Here is a 23,791-nt window from a genome sequence, read left to right on the forward strand (position 1 = left end):
TATTTCAGAGTTTTTTTTTTCCTCTTGTACAAAATACTTTACAAAAACCTAATAATAAGTTCACTATCCCATGGTTATCGACTCTTTAGTGCCATGATGAGTGAAGGATATGTCATGACATAATCAAAAATAAATAAGTTATATAATCAAATTCAACAAAAGTATAATCAAAACTGGGCTGGGTGAAGAGGAGGGGGCTCAGCACACAGCTGCAGATAAGTGAATTGCACATTTTGTCTACCTCTATTAGTGCATTATACACTGAATGTCTATTTTTACTTTCACTAAAGCAGCTGTACACAGAACTCTTCAGTACCAGAACCGAGATTAAACGAGGGACCTTGAGAGGAAACGTGAGCGAGTGATCGTAGCAGGTGGAAATAAAGCTAATGGGTTGTTATAATGTCGGTAGTTTTGTGTGTTACGACACTAAGAGTTCAAGTCATAAGTGTCCATATCCTACGTCTTAGCATTTAGCATCTAATCTGAGCAATTATTCAGAAAAAAAAAAAAAATTCATTGCAGTTACACTTTCTTCACCACTGGGGGGAGCCAGAAACAAATCCAATAAATCTTACATAGTGCCACTTTAAAACGTGTGGGTGTTTTTATTTAATGGAAAGAAAAAGTCTCAATCATTCATTTAAAGTAAAATAAATAAATAAAAAAGTTGGTGCATATTTTTCACGAGGTGCGAGCGAATGATCAAAAAATGTGTCCGAATCAATTTAAAGCATAAATTAGTTTATTTTATTATTACAATATTACAAAAAGAGTAGCACAAACTTTTCCCCACTTCTTTCTGCCAGAGTGACAACTAGAAAACTAACAAACAAAAAGGTTTTCTATTGAAAATAATAACAAACTTTAATTAAAACGTTGAATTGATGAAACAAAAAATGAATAGAGAATTTAAAAAAAAATGGAATTAAAGTTAAAATATGGGATTCAAATAAAAACACGATTTATACGATTCAAACTTTCGACTCCACTCGTCGCTGTATTTGGGTTCTTCATTCGATCATGCTCAAGGAAAGAACATTTAAGGCTTCTCAGGAGCAGCAGGGGTCGATCAAAGAGGGCGTCTTTGAAAACACCATTAAACTCTACACAATCCAGTGCAACATCGACACACAACCGTTGAAGATTACACAGTAGTTGTTAATCCAGTGTACAATGTAATAAAACGTGCTGATCCATCTTGCAAGTGATCCCTTTATAGTTTTTCTTCTTTTTTTTAGAAAATGTTATCGTTCCAACCGAAAATATACGCAGATTTCGGTGACTTTTTCCTGTTTTGATTGATGAATTTAAAAGTATAATGATGGCGTTGCATCAGAAGTCGCCTGGCAAAGCCCCTCTGATGCACACGACTTAGCCTCCAAATTATACTGACAGAACACAAGAAGTCTGTTACAATTGACCTCATTTCACCTCAAAATAAAACTGGAAAATTTTTGGAAAAAAATGACTTTTCCACAACTTTCGCGTTGATTCTTTAAGTACCGCTTGAGCACCGGCACCGTTGCAAAAGTACCGGTTGGCACCGTTATTGGATAAAAACATACAAGATAAGTGACGCTAGTCGTACCCTGACTATTCAACAACCCCCCCCCCAAAAAAAAATCCTTCGAAATCACTTATTAGATAAAAAAGAAAACCAAATAGATCACTTGCAAGATTTAGTAGAAACAAAAAAAGCTACTTTTCGTCATTGGATATATGAACTGAAACCCTGGTTAAAACGGGTGTCGCAGTCAAAGCTGTAGCTTATCTATACCCTGGCTGCCCGACCTCTGGACCGACCCGGCTCAGAGGAGGCCTGTGTTTATTCCCCATTAACCCGAGATTCTGATCGCGGAAGTAGGGCGTCTGGAAATCCCCACCCATGTAATCTGACGTTTGCATCGGGTGACTCTGGGCGGACGAGGAGCCGGAGCCGAGCCTGTAATGGGGAGCCCCGGGGGCGCCGCAGTCCAGGCTTGTGCAGCCGCCCAGGCCGTGGTAGGGCATGGCTATGTCCTGGGAGCCGGAGCTGTCGCTGTTGGGCGTGGGAAGGATGCCGCTGTTCCAAATCTGGGACTGGAAGTACTGACCGTTGACTGGGTAGTGGGTCATGTGGGCGGGGAAGCCGGCGTTGACGGGGGGAGACGGGGTGGGTCTCTCGACTGGAGGCTTGAGGGCGAAAGGGTGGCCCACGCACACGTCCGCGGGGTAGGCCGAGCTTTTGAACTGGAAGGCGGAGTCCAGAGAGGGCTGCTTGCAGGGATACACCCCGTTATTCTGAAGGTTGGGTAAATGGACCAAATGGTTCTGATTCCAGGAGCGCACGTGCTGTTCAGTGAGCGGCGGCGGTTGATTCTGGCGACACTGCTGTGGTTTGACATCACTATGGTTCGAAGGCAAGCGGTTCACACGTGAAGGGGCGGCGTCTGTCGGACCTACGACATATTTGTTTAGGGGGAACCCGGGGGAGGCGGGGTCGTTGTGGGCGGACCATCGTGGGCAGGTGGCAAGCAGCAAGTTGTGACCTGTAGGAACCTGATTGGCGATCTGGCCCGCACAGGTGGAGGTGGTTTCCCCACCGTGGGCCTGTACTTGGCACAACTGGTTGATCTGGTGGACGATGATGCTTAGGTCTGCCTGGTGGTTCTGGAGAAGGCCGGTGAACATGGAGCGTGGAAAAGTTGAGGTAGACACGGATACATTATCTGGCAGCTTCCCGTGGACCTGGAGTCCAGGCGGCGGGCGTGGCTGGAGGTGTTGCTGCGTAACAGTGGAGGGACCCTCTCGGTGGCTATGGGCGGGTTGATGAGAAACAGTCTTGGGTCCGGTCGGGCCTTGGGGGTGCGGAGCGACTAAAGACGGGTGTCTGAGGTTCTTCGTATGTGGATGGAGAGGCATCAGCAAAGTCTGAGGAGGCTCTCGCCGGGAGCTCTGCTGCGCTCGGGGAAGGTTTGGCAAAGTCGGGCGATGGTTTAAAGTGCTTGTCGAAGCCACTTGGTAAGCTCCGGTGACGGTGCTCATGACTTCAGGGTGCAAACAAGTCCGGCCTCCGGCGAAATCTTTGACGATGCTCTTCGCCGCCGGCGCCTTGACGACGGCGAGGAGGCCGGTTTTGGCACCGAGTGGGTTTGGGGGATACGGGCTGTAGCGAGGGCCCGACGTGTCCAGCCCGTTCACGGTGCGTCGCACATGGTTCCGTTGGGGAACCTTGATGCTGTTGGGAAATATTTTAATGGTGAGGGGATTGTTGGCCACTTTGTGAGCGTAAGCATCCAATTCTGCTGGTGTTGGGAATGGAGAAGAACTCATCCTCTGTGTAGTGTCCCCTGGAAGGACAGAAGTAGTCGATGGATGGCGTTAAAGTTGTTATTGCAAGATGTCACGTTAGAAATCCTGTGTAACCCTTGTGTTATCTCGGGGTCAAGGTGACCCAGTCGCCCTGGAAAACAAGGTGAACCAGAAATACATATGCAGCGCTGGAGGTCGTTCACCTTGATCCAGAGACCACACAAGGGATACCACAAACACGTTTGTTTTCGTGCGGTAACACAAGGGTTCAATTCACAACATTTATTTAAACTCAACTCAACATTGCATATATGCTTACATCCCTGTCAACAACCCTCTCAGTAACGGTGACCTGAACAGCACACATAATGCTTTGCCGCCCAGCTGACAGATCACAACTGTCGAATTTGACATAGTATTCAAATCAGGCGTCACTACATGAAACAGTGCGTAGAAAGGCATCATGGGAGTTTGTTGCCATCTTAAGGAAAGTGGGCGCGGTAATCGGTGCCTTAGAAAAGACAAGCTAACGTCTTGGCTTGGGGGTCTTGCTGAGAACTGTGAATCTAAAAATGAAAATTTTGATGAGCTGGGGTTTTAAAAAAACGTAGAGAAAAATAGGTCAAGCTCTGTTTATTCTGCTGGCACCGAAGGAAATATAAAAACAAGAGCTTGATGATGGTAAAACAGCTGAAGTGACTCAGGCGTCTTTTGGCTGTTATTACATCATCAGATACAAGAACATATGATTCAACTGCAACACGTGTGGAAGTCAAACAGTATTGAACGGTTAACTTTAACATTTAAAATGTTACATGCTTTACATTGTTTTAATTGAAATGTTGTTTGTCTAAATCTAACTTTTAATTTTTATATTGAAAGGTTGACATTTTTACATGACTTTTGAAAGGTTTTTTTTTTTTAATTTTTTTTTTTACATAATATTGAATTTAGAATACATATAACAGACTATTAAATATAACAATTACATTTCAAATAATTAAACAGAACATTTTGGCACCATAATACCAATATATTTATATTTAATTTTAAATGATACAAATTATATTACATATTACATATTAAATAACACGTATTGAATTCAGAAAATTGATTTTTGAATTATAATTGAAATGTAGTTTTTTTTAGCCACATTTTTAAAATAATAATTTTATTCAATAATTTATACATCAAAAGGTGAATTTTTTTTATTTTTTTTATAATAGAATTGAATAATTTGCACATAAAAAAGGTAGATTACTTTTTCCTTTTTTTTTAAATATACATTTTAAATCGATAGTTGTTGTTTTTTTACACATAGAGTTTATTATTCTAATTACAATACTTAAGTAAACCTGATTATAATTTCTAATTCAATATTTTCAAACCGTAGAGATTTAAATTCAATAATTAATTTTGGTATAATAGTGCCAATATTTTTATATGGAATTTTAAAGGCCTAGAATAAAAAAAAAAAGTGGATTATTAAACTATACGTGCAAAATAAAATTATGTATATTAATTTTAAAAATGATCAAATTAAAACAAAACTCAAATTAAATAATACACTCAAACATATAATATATTATTACAATAAACGAAATGAAAAGGTTTCAAGATTGAAATTCAACCATTAAATATTCTGATGCACTGATGATGTACTTCTGTCGTGATGTCAAGTCTGGATCCGGATCTTGATTTATGTGTGAGTGCGCATGTGTGTGTGTGTGTGTGTGTGTGTGTATGAAGACTTGACTTACATTTCTGAGGTCCAGCGTTCATCTGCGTGTGGGGGAGAAGCTGGAGGGGGAGGTCACCTGGCCTTGGCAGACAGGCCAGCATTTCACAACTCCATCAATGCAACATGGAACACTCGTTCCTCCTCACACTGCGGATGAAAAGCAGGAGGGAAAAAAGAAAAGAAAAGGAGGGCGTTGGTCATCTGGACGACACATTATGCCGAGGAGGAGCCGGGTCTTGACTAATGGGAGTCTCGTCGGTGTCAGCTCAGGGAAGCTGACCTTTTCATTTGGACCTAATTTCCACCTGCAGCATACGGAAGGCGACGGTAATAGCTTCCGTTAAACATCAGAAGGAGCTTAAGTAAAATGGAGCGATGCTGCCTGAGGTGCCTGTAGCCTTAGATGATCTGGATCGGCTCGAAGACCCTTTTGTTGAGAGATGCTGAGAGAGTTGGATCAGCCAGATGTTAAAAAACATCCACTTTGGCGTTTCAAGATCTAAATGTTCCGGTTGCGCTGATACAAAAATCTGGTATGTGAAGAAATATGGATAAATACTGTATCGATATTCAACAGCATTGTATTGATCACATCAAAGTTAATTTTATTATATGTTCTTTTATGGGTTTCTTCTCCAACAAAATATGTATTTAATAAAATAATAGCATTTTTGTTTACAATATTGCAAATATTAACATGCAGTATTGTCGAGTACTTGACTCTGGAGATGTAGAATTCACAGACCACATGACTCTTGACGAAGTGGTAACTGCTTCCATTTGTTTTGAAACCAAAATATGTCCAAATATGGAGTCCAATGTATCCTCTCGTCCTCAGTCATCACTGGAATTTCGCAGGATTTCATTGTTCCTTTAACTGCTGCAGACATAATGACTGCTAGTGGCCGGAAATGTAATTGCAACACACAAAAATAAACAAACAGTGTGAATATTTGCATGTTAGTTTTAAATCTTTTCTTTATTTATTTTATAGACACTTTATGGAAATATAAACCATAAAATAACCATGACACAATTAAAATATGATTTGAAAGCATTTTTAATAAAAAATAAAAATATAGAGTGCTGTTGAATATCACTATGGTATTGTTAAGAAATAAATTGCGATATTTAAGTGCATCAATATTTTCTCTCACCACTAATAATATTCATTACAACAAAAGCTTTTATAAATCATCTTTTCTTTTTGTGCCGCTTAAAATACCTAATTCCTCACGGAATGGTGTTGAAGACAACTGATATAAAAAGATACTTTGAAGCTTTTTCAGGTAGTACATGATCTATATATAAAGATTATCTGGTTCTCATAATGCAAGTGTGCTCTAAAGCAAAGGTTGAGCTTGTGTAATGGACCGATCAATCACAGGACAATCATCGTGTAAACTTTTTATCAAGAGTATTAAAAAGGCTAAAGGCTGAGTCATCTTTTCTGTCTTTTTTTTAATCTGCCGTCTCATATAAATACTTTCAACCCCGTGTATACAAGTCACTTATTCCATTTCTAACTTCTGTCTTCTTCTCTCCTCCCACAAAACCTTTGTTTCCTCTTGTTCCTATCCTGGCAATGACTGAGGACGAGAGGATACAGTCGACTACAACCGTTTGGTATGTTTGGACATATTTCGGTTTCAAAAAAATTTAAAGCAGTTACGACTTTGTCAAGAGTCATGTGGTCTGTAAATCCTGCAACACCAGAGTCAAGTTCTCGACAATACTACGAATATATCCTTGTTCCTACAGTATGGGAATAGATTGCGATATTTGGTATCGTTGCCCCCGGTATCGTGATGTGTATTCATGGCAAAACAAACCCTCATTGTAGTCACTAATCTCCGTTCCTCATCATGAGTTAAACAACATCCTCATAGGTCACAACATTCAAATGCATCTACTTTGAGCAAACCATCTGCTGAAGGCACAAACGAAAATTCATGATTGACGATTGAAAATAAGGTAGACAGACCAACAAACCTGGAGAAAAAGAAAAACCACACACAACAGGCCATCAGCCCTCACCCCATTTTGTCTCCCCCACAGCGCCCCTGAATGTCAGAAAGTTGCAGTAGGCAGCACAGCAGCAAAGGTCAGTCCATGATAATGATCCGGCTGACACTCAGCTTTACACCAGGAGATAAAACACACCAGACATCCAGCCACTCCCACTCTTGCCACACAGATGTGCCTCTAATATCAAGATGAACAACACTGTCCTAAAAAATGGTTGCAATAATGAAGTTGCACAACTAAAAAAATGCTAAAATAATCCAACCTCGAGTCCAGAGAAGATGCAAGAACCTGGTGATACAATACACATCAAGATACAGGAGCAACGATACCATATATTGTGATACTACATGTACAAAGATATATTTGTAGTATTGTCTAGTACTAGACTCTTGTTTTGTAGAATTTACAGACCACATGACTCTTGATGAGGTCATAACTGCTTTCATTTGTTTTGAAACCAAAATATGTCCAAACATCAGCTTTAAAAGCGGCGGGAGTCGACTGTATCCTCTCGTCCTCAGTCAGGATGTTATTGTTCCTTTAGCTGGAGATGAAACACTTTCAATAAAAGTTTCTGATTGTGAAAAAGTAACAAACACTGGAACATTTGCAGGATTGTTTAAAAAAAGAATACATCTATATATATATATATATATATAAATCTCATAATCAAAAACTTTTATTGCCATTGTTGTAAACACAACATAGGATTTGTTTGTGTGGTACAGTAAATAATAAAAGAATGAAATAAGAAAACACACAAAACAAGCGATAGAAAAACAGAACCAAGGCTGCCATTCTGCAGCGCTTTAAATGGATGGGAAAACTAAAAAAAAGACAGTACTGTTGAATATTGATACAGTATCGTAAAAACAATATCGTTATATATTCACGTATCAATATTTTCCTCACACCTCTAGTCCAGAGATATGGCCTGTTAAATAAATAAAATACTGAAACACCACAGTAATATATATATTTTTAAACGTGTCAAACCCTTAATAAAGGTCAAATATTATTACACAAATCTCAGGTCACACGACTCATGATGGTGTAACTTAGAAAAAAGAGTCCTACCCTCAAGAGAGCAGACATCTTGAACAGATCCTTCTGGACATAAACAACCAACTGTGGTCGCAGAAGGTGCAGGATCAGCCCGGGTGAAGCTAGTGACGTCAACCTTTTGTTATCACCTTTTATCACCTAAGTGTAGCTGCAAATACTCATCTTTTCCCCCCTCGCTAGCTCGATAAAATGGTGACTAACCTCTCGGTAAAGGTTCTAGAATTGAAAATGTATTATTATCATACGTGTCTAACGAGCAAGTTTGATGGAAGGTAAGTTAACGTTAGCTAAAGCTAACTAGCTAGGGAATGGCAGACAGATGATTGTAAAAACTTTAGACACCAACCTTTATTGACACCAACCTTTATTGACACAACAACAAAACCTCATAATAATGATTTATTAACGCAGTTTTATTATTTATCGTATTTTTTGGTGATCATTTGAAATCTTCCTGACATTAATAACACGTTTAGCATCATTTTTTTTAACCTCATATTTGACACAGATGCTGTGTTTGTGAGACTAGAAATCGAACCTGCGACTCTTAGCAGACAAGTGTTCCAGTTTTAGCTGCCCAGGCGCCTGTCTCCGTCTCTCTCTTCCTCTCTTCATCTCAATTTGTTTTTCTCTCTCTCTCCATCTTCATTTGTTTTTCTCTCTCTCCATCTCAATTTTGTTGTCTCACGCGCACGGACGCGGAAGCGAACGTGCCCGCGCACGCACGCATAAAACACACTTGCCATTGTTGCCTCCGTATGAGCGGAAAACACGCTCGGATTCACCCCGGCGAGGAGGCGGAAGGACGCGGACACTCACCCTCCGTGTTCCTCCGTGCGAGGCATCGTTCAGGCGGAGGCCATCGCGACAGAAACAGACATTTTCTCCCGGCGCTGTCTTGTCACTAATGCCGCTGTCTGCGGCAGCAACTTCCGGCGCATGCGCGATGGAAAGGTAAGCGCCTGTCAGAAGCGTCGCTGGCCCCGCCCACTTCCTTAAAGACACATCCCGGATTTCCGCCGAAGATGTTGGAACCAATTGAGGATGAAGTTTATTATTATTATGATTATTATTTATTTGGTTTTCCATCAAATCCACTCAGGGGTTGAGCAAAAGAACAGATTACTGTGAAAATAATCCCAACCCTTAGTCGACATGAGGGCAAGTAGAAGATTTGCCGAATTTGAATTGAATTTAACATTAAACAAAAGAGTAATAATATTAAAAATAAGTGACTAAATTAATGAATTCGAAAGATAATACTGAAGTAAAAATAGGTGAATCTAAAAAAAAGATGAATACAAATAATTCAATATAAAATAAAGAGAAGATTTTTCTTTTTTAAGCAAATGATAATAGTGTAAAAATATAAAACAAGTAAACATATTTGAGAATAAAAGCAGGTTAATAACAATAAATCTAAATAAAAAGTTTTGTGAATAAATATAATATATTTACATTCATACAAATAACATAAATCAACAGTACAAACAAAGTAGTACAGTAATAATAAATACTAAAACTTGAAAAAAATGCAGTTAAGAAATGTAAAAAAAATAAATTAAAACAAATAATAATAGCGTAGAAAATAGTAATCATACTTGTACTAGTATTATACTAGTATGAAAATATATTTTTTTAAATACACGAAGAAATAAAAACAATATTAAAATAAATAACAATAGTATAAAAAAAATGAAAGAACACATGAAACACAATTAAATACATTATTTTGTTTTCATGTATGTTTTTAAATGTAAACATTTTCAATTGTATTCTTTTTTATACTATTGTTTGTTATAATATTCATATATGTATATATATATAATTATTTTCTTCACATTATTTATTCATTATGATATAATTTATTTATTTTATATTGCAGTACTTCCCAAAAAAAACATACAAAATAAACACCCAACAACTTCAATAAACCAGCAGTTTATTGGTGTAACCGGGTAAATGATAATTAGATTATTAACATGGTTTCAAACTCCTCGTCACATATATCGTCAACTTCACAGGTCAAGGTGTAGAAGAATAAAGTTGTAGTTAAAAGAAATAATAAAACTGAGTAGAAGAAATTAAAGTACGAGCTTCTTAAACTGATACTCGACATGAAGATAAATGAGACTTAAATGAAGATGTGTTAAGAAAGCAGGTCTTCGTACTGCTTCCTAAAACAGTCTCCGGCAGGGAAGAAGTCCCAGCAGCGTTCCTGGTACATCTTCCACACGTACGACTCCTGCGGTCGAGAACACAGTCAGAGAAAGATGGAGATGAAAGTCGTTCACGCTTGAATAAAAAAAACAACTCTGACCTGTCCGGTGTGTTCCGTCTCATCCTTGTTGATTAAGTACATTAAGAAAAACCTGCGGGACACGAGTCAACATGAAGTAAAAACACACAGAGAGAGCGACAAAGAAGCAACACACTCACATGTAATTGGCAAGATTGTGTTCGTCCAGTGTGTGAGTCTCGAATCCGTGCGGAGTCGTGTCGAAGTAGTCGCTCCCGATGCCACATATGAAGCATTTGGTCTGAAGAACGAAGCAGAAGAATCAACACGGAGAGAATTAAAAGTTTTTATCCTCATCGAGTGTTAGTTTTACCTCCATGTCTTCTTTGACCTGCTCCTGCTGATCTCTGAGTTCTCCGAAGGCGTCGATGATCAAACCTGCAGCCGAGAAAACAGAATATTTATGATTTTCCTTCACACACGTGTTCTTCTGTACCTTGAATGATGGCCAGCAGGATGACGATGACGAAGAAGAAGAAGGTGATGTCGAACACGACGCGATACAACTCGTATTCGTCTCCGGCAGGATCTTCGATCTCGTCTCCGATGCCTCCTCCAGCGCGAACTCCCACATACATGTGGAACAAGTAACACTGGAGGAACATAGGATCACTTTGGATGAGAAGTTTTATTTCGTTTTTTGATTTAATTATATATGAATACTTTTTATATTTGAGGATTTTTACTTGATTACTTTTGCATCCAAGTCGCTTTTGTACTATTTATACTATTTTATACCCGTGAACTTTCGTAGCTCATTATATTATGTTTTTGTATCCACACCTTTTTTGCAATACATTATTTTTACTTGATTACTTTTGTAACCTAGTACTTTATCTTGTATTTATACTGGATTAGTTATGAATGAGTACTTTTTGTACTTAAGTATTTATTTGGCCACATTGATGTCTAAGTACTTTTTTATACTCCAGTAAATATAATATACTTGATTACTTTATTACTTGATTACATAAAACGAGTACTTTTGAATCCAAGTACTTTTTCAACTTGATTTTTTTGACGCCACTACATGGTGTCTGAGTACTTTTTGTATTACAATATCTTTACTTTTTATCTGAATACTTTTTGTATTAATTGTAAGTATGTCTTTGTAATAAAATATTTGACACTATACTTCTATTATCTGATTACTTTGTGTACTAAAGTACTTTTATTCTGTGATTTTCATAATGGAGTAGTTTTGAACGCCAGTATTTTTAGTAAATTACTTTTGAATCCAAGTACTTTTTGCATTTGAGCATTTTCATTGGTCTACATTGGTTTACTTTTGTACTACAGTATTTTCACTTTATTCGTATTGAATCTGAGTACGTTTTTGTACTAGAAAGTTTTACTCTTTTCTATATGATGACCTTTTTTTTTTTACTTACGCATGTTTTACTAGATTACTTTTGTAACTAAGGGAGTATTTATACTCGACTTATCCTCTATTCTTGTACTTTGGCGCTCAAGTATTTAGCCTCTTAATACTTGTTAAATTCAATTGTTTATTCATTTTTTGGTAATAAAACCGAGAAAGAGAAACTCACCGTCATCATGTCGTCACACTTCATGTCCGGCTCGTCCTCGTCTTCGCTCTTGTTGTAGAACTTGCGGAAGAAGTTGAAGGCCACCACGGTGTAGAGATAGACCACCACGGCCAGCAGCCCCACCGTCATCATCAGCTGCGGCAGCAGGAGCAGCATCTTCATCATCGTCATGTTCTCGACTCACACTCGCGGTTTGGTTCTTGCCTGTTTGCCGTTGTGCGTGACCGACGACAGGATGGTGCGCAGGGTCTTCACTCCCATGGCGATGTCGAGCAGGTGGCAGGCGTAGAAGAAGTTGTTGTAGTGGCCGAGCAGGGACATGATGGTGTACCAGCACAGGTACAGGAAGGTCTGGACCAGAGGTTATGAAATTAAGATCTTCTGGATTTTCACTTTCAGTCAAATGGTAAAATAAGAAACTTACACCGTCGGTGAACACGACACCGAACTTCCAGACCTGGTACTTCATGTCGATGGTCGTCGCCCTGAGAGAAGCGATAATATTTTCGCTGACTCATCATTTACGGGTTTTAGAGTAGGACCTACCAGGAGAACATGGAGTTGTCTGGTTCCTCCTGTTTCTTCTCGTGCTGCTGACTCACGTCCAGCGAGGCCAAGTCCACGCCCAACAACTCGGCGATTCTCTCTCTGCCGTAAATATCTCCGTACTTGTCCAAAACCTTGAGGGAACAAAGAGATTTTTTAAGATAGAAAAGCATCAAAAACACGCGTCAAAGAAATCTGTCCCACTTAAGTTTGTGATTGAGTTTATTCTAGAACAAAAAAATAGGAAAAGTGTGGCCCCGGGGGCCTCATGCGGGTCCTTGACTGTATTTATGTGGCTCTCAAGAGGTCAAAGATCATGTAGAAACTAACCATTTTATTTGGTATTTACTTCTATTATGTTTTACTAGTCTATAACTGTGACAATTGGGTGTTTGTTTTAGGACTATTTATTGCCCCTCAAACAGATTTAAGCGAATATATATATATATTTTTTACGTCAGTCTTTTTAAAATAAAGGTTGTATAAAATAAAACTATCATTCTAAAATTATGATTTTCTATTTAGCTTGTTTTTTTTAATACTTTTCTCTGTATTTTTTTTTGCTATATGGCCCCTAACAAAATGTTTATAAAATATGGCCCTTGAGGAAATGACCACAACTTTTCTAGAAGGAAAATAAAACTCACCTTTCGTTTCACAAATTTATCCCAGTAGTTATTTGGAAAAGATCTGCAGAAAAAAAGGATATAAAAGTCATTCATATATATTTTTTAATATAAGTGTTTTATTTGCTTATACAGTTTTATAATGTACGTACGGCGTATTCAGAACGAGTCGATCCCACTGGCCTTTGATGTCGTCATCCTCCGGCTGCTCGGTGATGTACAGACCGTCGAACTCCAACTTTCTGGCGAGTTCCTTCTCTCGCTTGAAGATGACCAATGGAATCTAAAATGAAATAAACAACTCAGAATTAGTTACATCTTATTCTGAATCGACTCTTCCTGTTCTGTCTCTTGAGTTGCGAGTCGGTGTTGGCTGGACATTCTAACGACGCACGGCTGCCCGCTGACCTGCAAACTTCCTGCCCTTCATACACGCCAGACTTTCCACAGACCGGCGTCGGCTCGTCTTACATAAAAGTCCTTGCGTCTATTGGATAATTGGATTTATTTTGTTCATTAGTTAATCGTGTGTCTTTGCACTTCCTCATTTTTGTTATTATTTGGAGTTAGAAATTAGCGCTGTATCTCAAATCGCATACTTGCGTACTCAAATTTTGTATTTTTAGTGCGTAAGTGCATCTCAATTCTCTAAAAGTACTAAAAAGCCCACAAAACTGAGTATGGTTTGATGTACACCATCTACCCTAAACAACTGCCATCTTAGTGACGTTGTAAATGGAAGTAACGTCATATATACTGTATATATATGCACATATATTCATATACTTACAGGTGCATTTTCAGCAGCAGTAGGAGGGTGACATGTCTTCGGTGCTGATACCAGCTTAAATATCTTGAGAATATTTCGATTCTCATATTTTTTCTTTATTTTTTTTCCAAACTTTCAAAACGTGCTGCCAGCAGGTGTCGATAGCGTTCAAACAGCTGATTGCAACCATCGTTAAATAGTAGTAGAAGAAGAAGCTGTCGCGTCATTTCAGGTTATTGCGTAGTGACAGTGTTTGATTTGAGACATACTATCTATGGAGTATGTACACATGTATAGTTAGTATGTACACTATCCTGATGCATACTAACTACTAGTATACTAAGAGAAGTATGCGATTTGAGACACAGCATAGGTCTCTGACACTGTTAAAGGCCTCAGCCGCCATCTTGTGGACATTTTTTATATAGCTTGATGTATATCTTTTGGACTTTTCTATAAATTAAATTGTATTTTAGTATCTTTAACCATGTTTTGTTTATTGTCTACGACTCCTGGGTCTCCTTGTTAATCTCTTAGGAATGAAAATCCTGGCATGACGTCAGACAGAATCCGTACTGGTTCGACGACAATAATGAATCAGTCTCTGCTTGTGCCAAACCTTGAGGCAGTTGTAGCCGATGATGCAGATGAAGGAGATGACCGTGTGCAGGATGGCGAGGAAGGACAGCGTGGGCTGCATGTACCCGGTGCTCTCCTCCAGATAGAAATACAGCGGAACATCTTCCTCATCCTCGTCGCCCTCGCTCATCCCGGACCCGTCCTCTTCTTCTCCGGATCCTTCGAACAAACCGGAACCTTCGAACCATCCGCTTCCGTCTTCCATCCCCGATCCTTCCATGTCCTCTGCGTCAGGCGGGGAGTCGGAGACCTGCATGTGGCGAAGAAGTGAGTCGGCTTGATTCGACATTTCTCATCATCCGTTTTTGTTTACCCGGTAAAAGAGGAGGATGAAGTTGAGGGCAAACGCCAGGAACAGAGCCAGAAAACGCAGGTTGTAGAAGTTTCTGGAGAGGTAGTTCTGCACAACCAGAGATACAGGTTAACAACAGGAAATCTGATTTTATCAAGTATTTAAGGGGTCACCATGAATTTATTTCTCTGTGTCTCCAGTTCTGTCCAAATCTGAAATCCTCCACTTCTGTGCTTCTTCTCTTTCTTTGCCGCCGATTTTTTCGGTTGCTCTTCCCTGGTTTTCTCCTCAGGCTCCTGCTCTTTCTCTGCTTTCTCACCGCTTTCAACGCTGAGAAAAAAGAAACATACACCAGTGAAAATAGTGCTGATTTTGTATAAAAAACATTCTGATTCATACTCAGCCTTTTCCGGCTCAGTAGGAGGTTCCACTACAGGAACTGGTTCTGGAGGTTTCTGGCTCGCATCAGCCTCTTCTGGTTGCTGAAGAAAGATGGATATGGAAGCAAATCAGTATAAAGCAGTTCATTCGCTTCCCAGTAATATGTGCAATTGATAATTTCAATTATTAGTATTTTTTAAATATTAAAACAAAAAATGGATATTTTAAAAATGAATGTTTCTTCTACACACATGGAGTTTGACATTCCCATTTCACATATTAAAAAAACAAATGTTATACTGTTTTATTCAATATAATATATATATAAATGCTGGTATAATAGTTGATTGGCTCGAAGTTTGATAAAGTATCTGGGTACTGGTATTTTCTGGTGGCACTATTTTACGAACATTTTATATGAATTTAAAAGACGAATTAAATATATATTTACCTTAGAAATGAATTTTTATTAGGATTAAAATACCAAATTCTATGTCTAAAACATTTTTAAATTAATTTCCAAAATATTTAACTTTTAAAATGCAATTATTTAAGAAAAACAAAACCTTAAAATATACACATTATTAAATTACTTTATAGAATAAATGTCATACCTAAAAAGTTTCAACATTTAAAATGTTAAATCAACAATTCAATATTCTGATGGCTCTGATATACTTCCATAGATGACGCCTCAAATCCAAACATCAAACTTGTAGCTTGTGTCGTAGTTTCATCTCAAATCCAAGCGAGGATAACTCACCGTTTTCCTCTTGGTGATGGGTGTTCCTTCAGGTGTTGGAGGTTCAACCGTCGCCTCGATTCCCATGTCTCCAAGTCCTCCAGGCGCATCCATACCTGGAACCCTCCCTCCCTCTTTCTCCTGTGTGTCCTCCTCTTCTTCCTCGCCACTGCCGGTCTCCCCCGTGTCCATGACCCCCCCAGTGTCTTGTTCTTCTCCGGCTCGAGGCTCTCCGGGTCCACCTTCGTGGACGTCGTCTTGTGTTGGGTCTGGCATGCTGGCGAGGATCTCGGTCACCGTGATGTTCTTAGCTCCCTCCACCAGACCCCCTCCAAACAGAGTTTGCCAGATGATCATGAAGACCCCTTTGCATATGTTGTAGATAAAGTGCAGAATGCTGATGAAAATGGTCCAGAAGAAGGTCCAAAGCGCTACTATGATCTCCTTCACCGTCATCTTCCTCACCCTGCGATACTGACGGCGAAGGTTCCTGAAGGTGAAGATGCTGAAGAAGCTGAACACGCTGTTTATGAAGTCCGCGAACGCCGAGCTAGATTCTGGCGGCGCCTCCTCTCCGTTACCTTCGTCGTCACCTGCGCCTCCGCCCGCTCCTTGGGCTCCCTCGGCACCAGCTTCCTCGACTTCGTCGTCCTCCTCGCCCTTCTCCTCCTCCTCCTGCTCGGAGATCTGCGAGGCGATGTTCATCTCAAAGATGGTGTCCTCGCAGAAGTTGACGAACATCTCCATCTTCTCCGACTCGCCGCCCTCGTTGACCACGTCGAAGATGAACTGTCGCTTGGACTCCCGGACCTGCGGCATCTCCCACTGTCGCCTGTTGACCTCGCTGATCTCGAAGTAGATGCGCTCGATCTTCCTGCTCGCCCCCATTATCTCGATGCGACCCAGGAAGGGCCGGAAATAATTCAACACGCTCTCGGCCTGCTCTAAAAAGTTCTTGAGGCGAGTGTCGTGTGGCACGTGCTCGGACAGGTTGGTGAGCAACACGGCGATGTTGAACCCGATGTCCTTGGCGGGTTCTTGGAACCGATTGGCGAACTCTTCGTAGTTGATCATGTCGTTCTCGTCCGCCTCCGAGCAAGACAGCAGGAACTGGATTTCCGAGGGAGTGTACTGCTTCTGGCTGTCCATGGCTTTCTGGAAGTCCTTCTTGGAGATCAGCCCGCGCGGGTCGCTGATGTAATCCTGGAACGCGTCGGACGCCACGATGTCTTTGAGCTTCAGGAACATGTCGAAGAACTTGAGGATCATCTCCACGTTGCTGGAGGACTCCACCAACATGTCCACCATCTGACGAGCGATCGTGCCGTTCACGATGTTGCCTGCAATGACAAGGAGTCGTCGTGAAAGAGATGAATATGGAAGTCTGTCAGTTTTATCAGATTAATGAAGGGTCGAATTTAACTTTTCAAATGTTGAAACTTTTCTTTCTTTTTATTCCTTTTTTGAATAATTGAATTCATAATTTGTATAGTAAAATGTTGAATCTTTTTTTCTTCTTTTTTTGTTAAATAATTGAATAAATAATCTGAATATTTAAAAATTTGCAATTGTTTTCACGCATATATTGATATTTCTCTTTGTTCTTGTTCTTATTTTATTTTGGATTTATTTTTTATGAAAAATTGCTGTATTTGCTGTGGCTATTGGAAAAAAACAATTTCCCGAAGGAGACCTCCTGAGGGATCAATACAGTTCTACCTTACCTTACCTATATTCAAATTCCAATTATTAAAAAAGAAATCTAAATTGAATATATCAACATTTGTAGCCTTTAAATTCATGAAAAAATGTTGGTATAATAGTGTGACCAGAGATACTTAATCAAACTCTCAAAAATTGACATAGAACATGTTTTAAATTGAATTTAAAAGGCTATGAATGAAGGAATATTACATTTATTGGAATCGGTATATTGAACTCTATGTGTAAAAAGTATTTCATTGAAACATGTCATATTATATATGAAAAAAGCATATTTAACCTTTCAATATACTAAATATTGAATTTAATTATTCAAGAAATCACAACATTTCAATAATTAATTCAAGCTTCAACGTTTTAAATGTTAAATTCAGTCAATATTCTGATGTCACTGATATACTTCCATAAAAAAAAGATACAAAAACACAACTTCATGATTTTTCCTTTTACCCTCCAGTAACGAGAGCAGCATCACAACCATGTCCTTCTGCAGGTCCAGGAGCTCCTTCAACAGACCGATCTGACTTGAATCCTGCGAGGACACGAAGATAGACAAACCCCTCAAAGACACACATGATCTAGAACTTTTAAAATTTAATGATTAAAGCCTCTTTTAATAAAACGTTGACAAATATCACTCAGAAATACATGTCCATTCAAATAGTCCACGACAAAAAAAAAGGTGAGAAGAAAGACGTTAATTACCCAGCATGCTCAGAAAACTATAGCAACTAAACCCATATCCTCTTGTTCTTCATTAATTTGATCACATTTTTTGTGTATAAGACTCGACTGAATCTTACTTAATGTTAATATCTACTTAATGTGATGAGTTTTTGGAGATCTGATGCTCATCGGATCATGCACGACCACCTTCACACCTGACATTATCCTAACCTTCTAATAAATAATAGCAAGTTTGCACCTGCTTGAGACCTCGGTATCCTGCAAATGCCACTTAAACAATTACTGGCTGGTCTGTAGAATTATTGGACCTGAAAATAAATATTATTCAATTTATTTTCTATCACTTATCTATCCCTTATCAAGTTCACAAGGGGCTGAAGCCTGTCCCAGCTATTTAGGGTGAGAGGCGGGGTAGACTCTGAAAAGTTTGCCAGTCAGTCGTCGGGCAAATATAGACGCACAACCACTTGTACGCACATCTACTGACAATTCTGAGTTTTTCCAATTCATCTCCGTATGTTTATGGACTGTGGGAGGGAACTGGAGTACCCGGAGTAAACCCACACCTGAACGTGGATAAAACACAAACTCTATAAGTCTGCAGGGTTTCTTTCTTGCTAGGTCATACTAACCACTTTATCACAAATGATAGTATTTATTTATACTATAAATGATTGCTATTAAAGATAAATACATTAAATATTAATATACAAGGCGTAATTGTAATTATGTTATATAATATTATTGTTAAATAATTTATTTAGAAGGAGTATTTTTGGTCCCTAACTTTTGTGGGACTATCCAGATGGGAAAATTGTCCTTGTTCTCGATAATAATAGTTTTTATAGTTTTATATTTATATCAATATTAAATTTGCATAATCAACACTCTCTTGACCTTTAAAGTATATACTTTATTGAATATTGTTTTGATTGTTTAAGCGCTTTGTGACCCTGGTCTGGAAAAGCGCTATATAAATAAAAATGACTTACTTACTTACTTAAATCAACTTTTTAAAATCCTTTTAAACTTGATTATTATAATAATTATAATCGTTGCATCACATTTAATGCCAGGTGTAAAGGTTGCCAGTTTTTAATTTCCTACCTGATCCTGCAACATCCAATTTTTTAGTAAATCTATCCTTAAAAAAGCAACACAATAAGCGTTGATTAAATCGAGTTGAACAGGAAGAACCTGTTCAAACGTCCCTCACCTATTAGAAAATATTCTCCTGAAGAGTTAGAGCCAAAGCAGCAGAAAACACACCACAAGAGAAACAGCAGCAGGTTAAAGAGTTAGTCCATGAAAATGGCAACCAGATCACAAACACTGTCAAATGTGTGAACAATGAAGTAAAGGTGGGGGAAAGAAAAAGGGGAGGAAATAAAAAAATTTCCAACACAAAATAATATTATGAATAATATTGAAATGTTTACTCCAACAGTGGAGGTTAAAGGTCAAATAGTCCCTCAGGAGGTTTTGCAACCAACTGCTTTTTGAGAAACATAATTTTGAAAAATATTGTTTATAATATAAGATTTTTAATTCCAAACTAAAATATGCATTTTATATTAAAACTGGTCTTATATTTGTAATATATTGTATTATAAAATGTATTAAATAATATATTTTTAAGTTATTTATAATTTTTAATAATCAAAAATCAACATAGGTTTTCAGCCACCACTGATTTTAATGCAACATTAATACAAAATGTAGACTTTAAAGATCTTTTCAAAATCCAGTAATATTTTTTGTGTTGTGTTTAGAAAAGCAGGTGAGCACAAAACAACCTGATCAGGGGAAAACAACATGGAAAATAAATAAACAAACTATTAAAAGACAATGTCACATCAATAGATGAATAAAGTGGATACATACTTTACCCTGCATTGACCATGTGGAAGACAGTTTGGATAATCATTAAAGAGTTCAATCAATAAAAAAATAAACATTTTTTTAAAACACTAAGTTTGACAAGGTAAACAACTCACATACACACACAATTGTAAAGTATTTAACAAGCTACTGTAGATCGCATAAGTATTTGTGGGGATAAAAGGTTGGAAAATGTGAGTTAATCTAACATAAAAATATATATTTTAAAATCTGATTTACGACTGTGTCTTATCTGGAGGATGTTCGATCAATGGTTACCCATGCAAAATATGCGCTGAAAAGACCTGCCATTCGCCAGCGTCATTCAAAAGGAATACAGCACTGAATAGATCGAGAAAGTCATGTGAGCCTGGCTTCTTTTGGACAAACTTTAGTTTGAGTTTGCTTTAAAAATACGTTGAAACGAAAGAGCCAATTCTTGGTGACGGGCGGATCGAAATACAAATGACTTCATTCTATTCCAGTGATCAATGATATCCATGGAAGCATGAGAATGAGGCGACATGCGTGACAGCGGCATTCTGGAACTCAAGCAGTTATTTTGATGTCTTATGAACACATGTGCTTTTCCCTCGGTGATATGTCATGATGGTGGAAAAGACTCAAATAAAGAAGTAAAAGTAGAATTATTTGAATAAATTCAGGAGTAAAAGAACGAGATTAACTTAAAAGTATATTTACTGATCTGTACAGACACATAAAATCATGATTAAATACTTAAAATGCTATTATTGTTGTTTTAATTTGGTGTACCTGAGCCAGCTTCATCATCATGTGAGCGAAGACGTGAAGGAAACCGACGATGGCGTCCCACAGCCTGCTGTGAGCGAGCGACTGCTGGTTCCCCGTGCACGGGCCCTGCACACACACACACACACCACCAGGTGTTCAGGTCACGCGAAAAAAGAATACTGTGAAATGTTCACGTCTGACCTGAATATACTCGGTCAAGCTGTTGAAAATCTGTTTCGCGACCGTCATGGCTTTGGAAAAGTTCTTCTTCCCCGGCTCGTCGATCACGTCCTTGCCGGAGTAATACCAGTAGAAGTCGCTGATCGACTCCTGGAGAGAAAACATTGTTGGAAATTAGGTTAACTTTGGTGATGGTTGTGACCTTTTAACTATTGTGTTATCAGAGGGTCAAGGTGACCCGAAGGCCCGAAAACAAACGTGTTTGTGGTATCCCGTGAAACCTTGAACCAGAGATAACACAAGGGATGCCACAAACACATTTGTTTTTGGGCAACAAGGGTTAAAAGAAACTAAGGATGAAGAAAAATAGTTTTAATAAGAGTCATTCAAATAACTATTGTAAGTAAGGAGAATTTATATGTTTAGTAATTCCATCATGTTTTAAAATTTCCATTTTAAAGATGTTGTAGTTCAATTTGTTCAAAGGAACCAGTTCTAAAGGAACCAGTAATATTTATTAAAGTAAGTATAAACTGACAGAACTTTTACTAACGGAACAAAATCATATACAGTACATGCTGAAATACAAACCCTGAAAATTTAGAAGAAAATAAATAAAATACAGAGACTCTTCTCGAAATATCTGAAGAAAATTATATTTTACAAAATAAAAAAATGTACCTTCTCTTTCATGGGGTAATGAGACAAAGAGCCAAATGAGTTTGACCATAGACTTATTGTTTTTATTATTATCACAAGTGTATGATTGTATTGTCATTATTATTTTATGTTTATCTTCGCTTTTAACATTTCCTTTTATTTTGTAATTTTTGTAAATTTTTTTAATTTATTTTTTGATGTGGCTGTTTTCGTCTTAATGTTGGATACACTTATAAATATGTAAGAACATTCTATAAGAAAGGTTTATAAATAAATAAGCAAGTACAAAAAACTTCTAGGTGTCAGTTTTATAGTTTTATAAGAAAAGGTAATTTCCCTTCAATTAACTGGTTTAATCCTGAAAAAAAAAGAAGTTTATTTTGTATTTATTCCGTCCAAGTTGGTTTCATTCTCTCTCTACAGTTTTTTTATTTGCACGATAAAATAATCCATGTATTTAGTGGAAGTCAAAGGCGATAAAACTACACGACAAACGAAGCGTCTTGTGTTCACCAGTGAGTTTCGTACCTGCAGGCGCAGCAGATAATCCACCGTGCAGATGATGATGTTTATAGTTGTGGTGCTTCCCGTCTGAGTCCTCAAATAGTTCTGGAAATCTACACCAAAACAAAATTTTCCGTCACAGGCCCGAAGGTCCGATCACTTCAAACCGAATATCCTCGGAAACTCACCGTTGTTGTGGCCCTCGCAGAGCAGCTGCAAGAATCGAAACAGGTCGCAAGTGAACTCATCGTCCGCCATGACCTTCTCGTCTGAACACAAGAGGAAGGAACGTTAAGTCGGCGACACTTGTCGGAGGCGATTAAAAAACCCATCAATGGAGCTTTTAACACTCTTTTACTACTCACCCTCTCAAAGCTACACTTTAGCCTCAACATGAAGCAGTTTGTTCATTGCCTTTGTGCAACATACACACAAAAAAAAAAATACATGCGCACAAACATGGGATGGAAACAGATGAAACGTATGTTCATTTCAGAAGCAAAGAGACTATTTTCAACCTAATTAATGACTTTTGTGACTGTTGTAATCTCTCATTAAACATTTATTCCTCAAAAACTTGATGACACCTGTTCACAAAAGGAACATACACACATATATAGAACATACAGACTCGGACATGAGATGTGTTTCAGTGAAATGGTTACAGATGGAAGACGGTTCGATGATGAAAGTCAATATGAAGCAGAACGTGTCCGACCCAGTGGTGCCTTCTTGTGTTTAGTGATGAAGATAATATAAAGATAATGTCGCTGACATACAGTTATATGGGCGACACAATGAAACCAGGCACCACTGAGTGACTGCAATGAGCATTCCAGTTACTGAAGGCAAAGAGGGATGCAAATTGACACGTGTACACGTCGGCTAAACAACTTTTATTTTGAAATCCTCTTAAAAAACTTGTTTTCTTTTGTCTTTTTTTGGGGGGGGGGGGGGGGGTTAAACTACAAATAATCATTACTTATTACTGACTTACAATAAACGTATAAGCTCATATAAAATGACCACAAACGGATATTCCCTAAATTCTTAAATGAATCCTTCATTTTTAAAAAGTATTTCAATATTCAAATATTCTAGCAAGATGTTGTCGTAACACGAAGCTCTTTGTTATTGTTCACATAGTTGCAAACGTGTTATTTATTTTTACAGAGGATAGCCAACCACATAACCTATTGGCAGGGACTTATTACTGCAGCCACCTTACTTATGGTACCAACAAAACCATGAACTCCCATGACACACTGCTCTATTTAGTGACAGCTGATTGGTCGCTACAACAATGTATTTAAGCTCTATGTCTGTGATCGGCAGTTGTGATTGGTTGGCTGGGCGGCAAAGCATTACGGGAGCTGTTGAGCTCACAGTTTCAATCACAGGAATGAACCATTAATGTGCAATTTTTGAGTTT

The 23,791-nt window shown here is 38.3% G+C and overlaps 2 protein-coding genes across 5 annotated transcripts in view; both read right to left on the minus strand.

Annotated features, from left to right (window-relative positions):
• Positions 1–1,767: 1,767 nt before the first annotated feature.
• fam222ba (family with sequence similarity 222 member Ba) lies at positions 1,768–9,062 on the minus strand. The gene is made up of 3 exons (XM_087806876.1): positions 8,948–9,062; positions 5,055–5,182; positions 1,768–3,332 (listed from the first exon to the last, which is right to left on the minus strand). The coding sequence occupies exons 2-3, from the start codon at positions 5,134–5,136 to the stop codon at positions 1,771–1,773; spliced, it is 1,644 nt and encodes a 547-aa protein (XP_087663002.1). The 5' UTR covers positions 5,137–5,182; positions 8,948–9,062; the 3' UTR covers positions 1,768–1,770.
• A 991-nt stretch (positions 9,063–10,053) lies between these two features.
• LOC148066124 (ryanodine receptor 1-like) overlaps positions 10,054–23,791 on the minus strand; it is a 61,133-nt gene continuing 47,395 nt past the window's right edge. For all 4 annotated transcript variants that reach the window (XM_087807557.1, XM_087807556.1, XM_087807555.1 and 1 more), the window contains 21 exons: positions 22,548–22,628; positions 22,384–22,472; positions 21,217–21,345; positions 21,037–21,141; positions 18,145–18,226; positions 15,994–17,312; positions 15,249–15,331; positions 15,023–15,179; positions 14,871–14,957; positions 14,538–14,807; positions 13,302–13,432; positions 13,171–13,213; positions 12,524–12,657; positions 12,402–12,462; positions 12,182–12,328; positions 11,978–12,112; positions 10,864–11,020; positions 10,741–10,805; positions 10,568–10,668; positions 10,449–10,500; positions 10,054–10,373 (listed from right to left, as the gene is read on the minus strand). In XM_087807557.1, the coding sequence (XP_087663683.1) occupies positions 10,278–10,373; positions 10,449–10,500; positions 10,568–10,668; positions 10,741–10,805; positions 10,864–11,020; positions 11,978–12,112; positions 12,182–12,328; positions 12,402–12,462; positions 12,524–12,657; positions 13,171–13,213; positions 13,302–13,432; positions 14,538–14,807; positions 14,871–14,957; positions 15,023–15,179; positions 15,249–15,331; positions 15,994–17,312; positions 18,145–18,226; positions 21,037–21,141; positions 21,217–21,345; positions 22,384–22,472; positions 22,548–22,628 (3,524 nt within the window). In that variant the 3' untranslated portion in view covers positions 10,054–10,277. The remainder of the gene's footprint in view (positions 10,374–10,448; positions 10,501–10,567; positions 10,669–10,740; positions 10,806–10,863; positions 11,021–11,977; positions 12,113–12,181; positions 12,329–12,401; positions 12,463–12,523; positions 12,658–13,170; positions 13,214–13,301; positions 13,433–14,537; positions 14,808–14,870; positions 14,958–15,022; positions 15,180–15,248; positions 15,332–15,993; positions 17,313–18,144; positions 18,227–21,036; positions 21,142–21,216; positions 21,346–22,383; positions 22,473–22,547; positions 22,629–23,791) is intronic.

Source organism: Callionymus lyra, chromosome 14 (assembly GCF_982586985.1).
Source record: "Callionymus lyra chromosome 14, fCalLyr1.hap1.1, whole genome shotgun sequence".
NCBI classification, from domain to species: domain Eukaryota; kingdom Metazoa; phylum Chordata; class Actinopteri; order Syngnathiformes; family Callionymidae; genus Callionymus; species Callionymus lyra.

Coding starts and splice junctions, on each gene's coding strand:
- fam222ba (XM_087806876.1), bottom strand. CDS start 5,136: ATGCTGGCCTGTCTGCCAAGGCCAGGTGACCTCCCCCTCCAGCTTCTC. Junction 3,333..5,054: donor GAACGCTGGACCTCAGAAAT/GTAAGTCAAGTC, acceptor CTGTCCTTCCAG/GGGACACTACACAGAGGATG.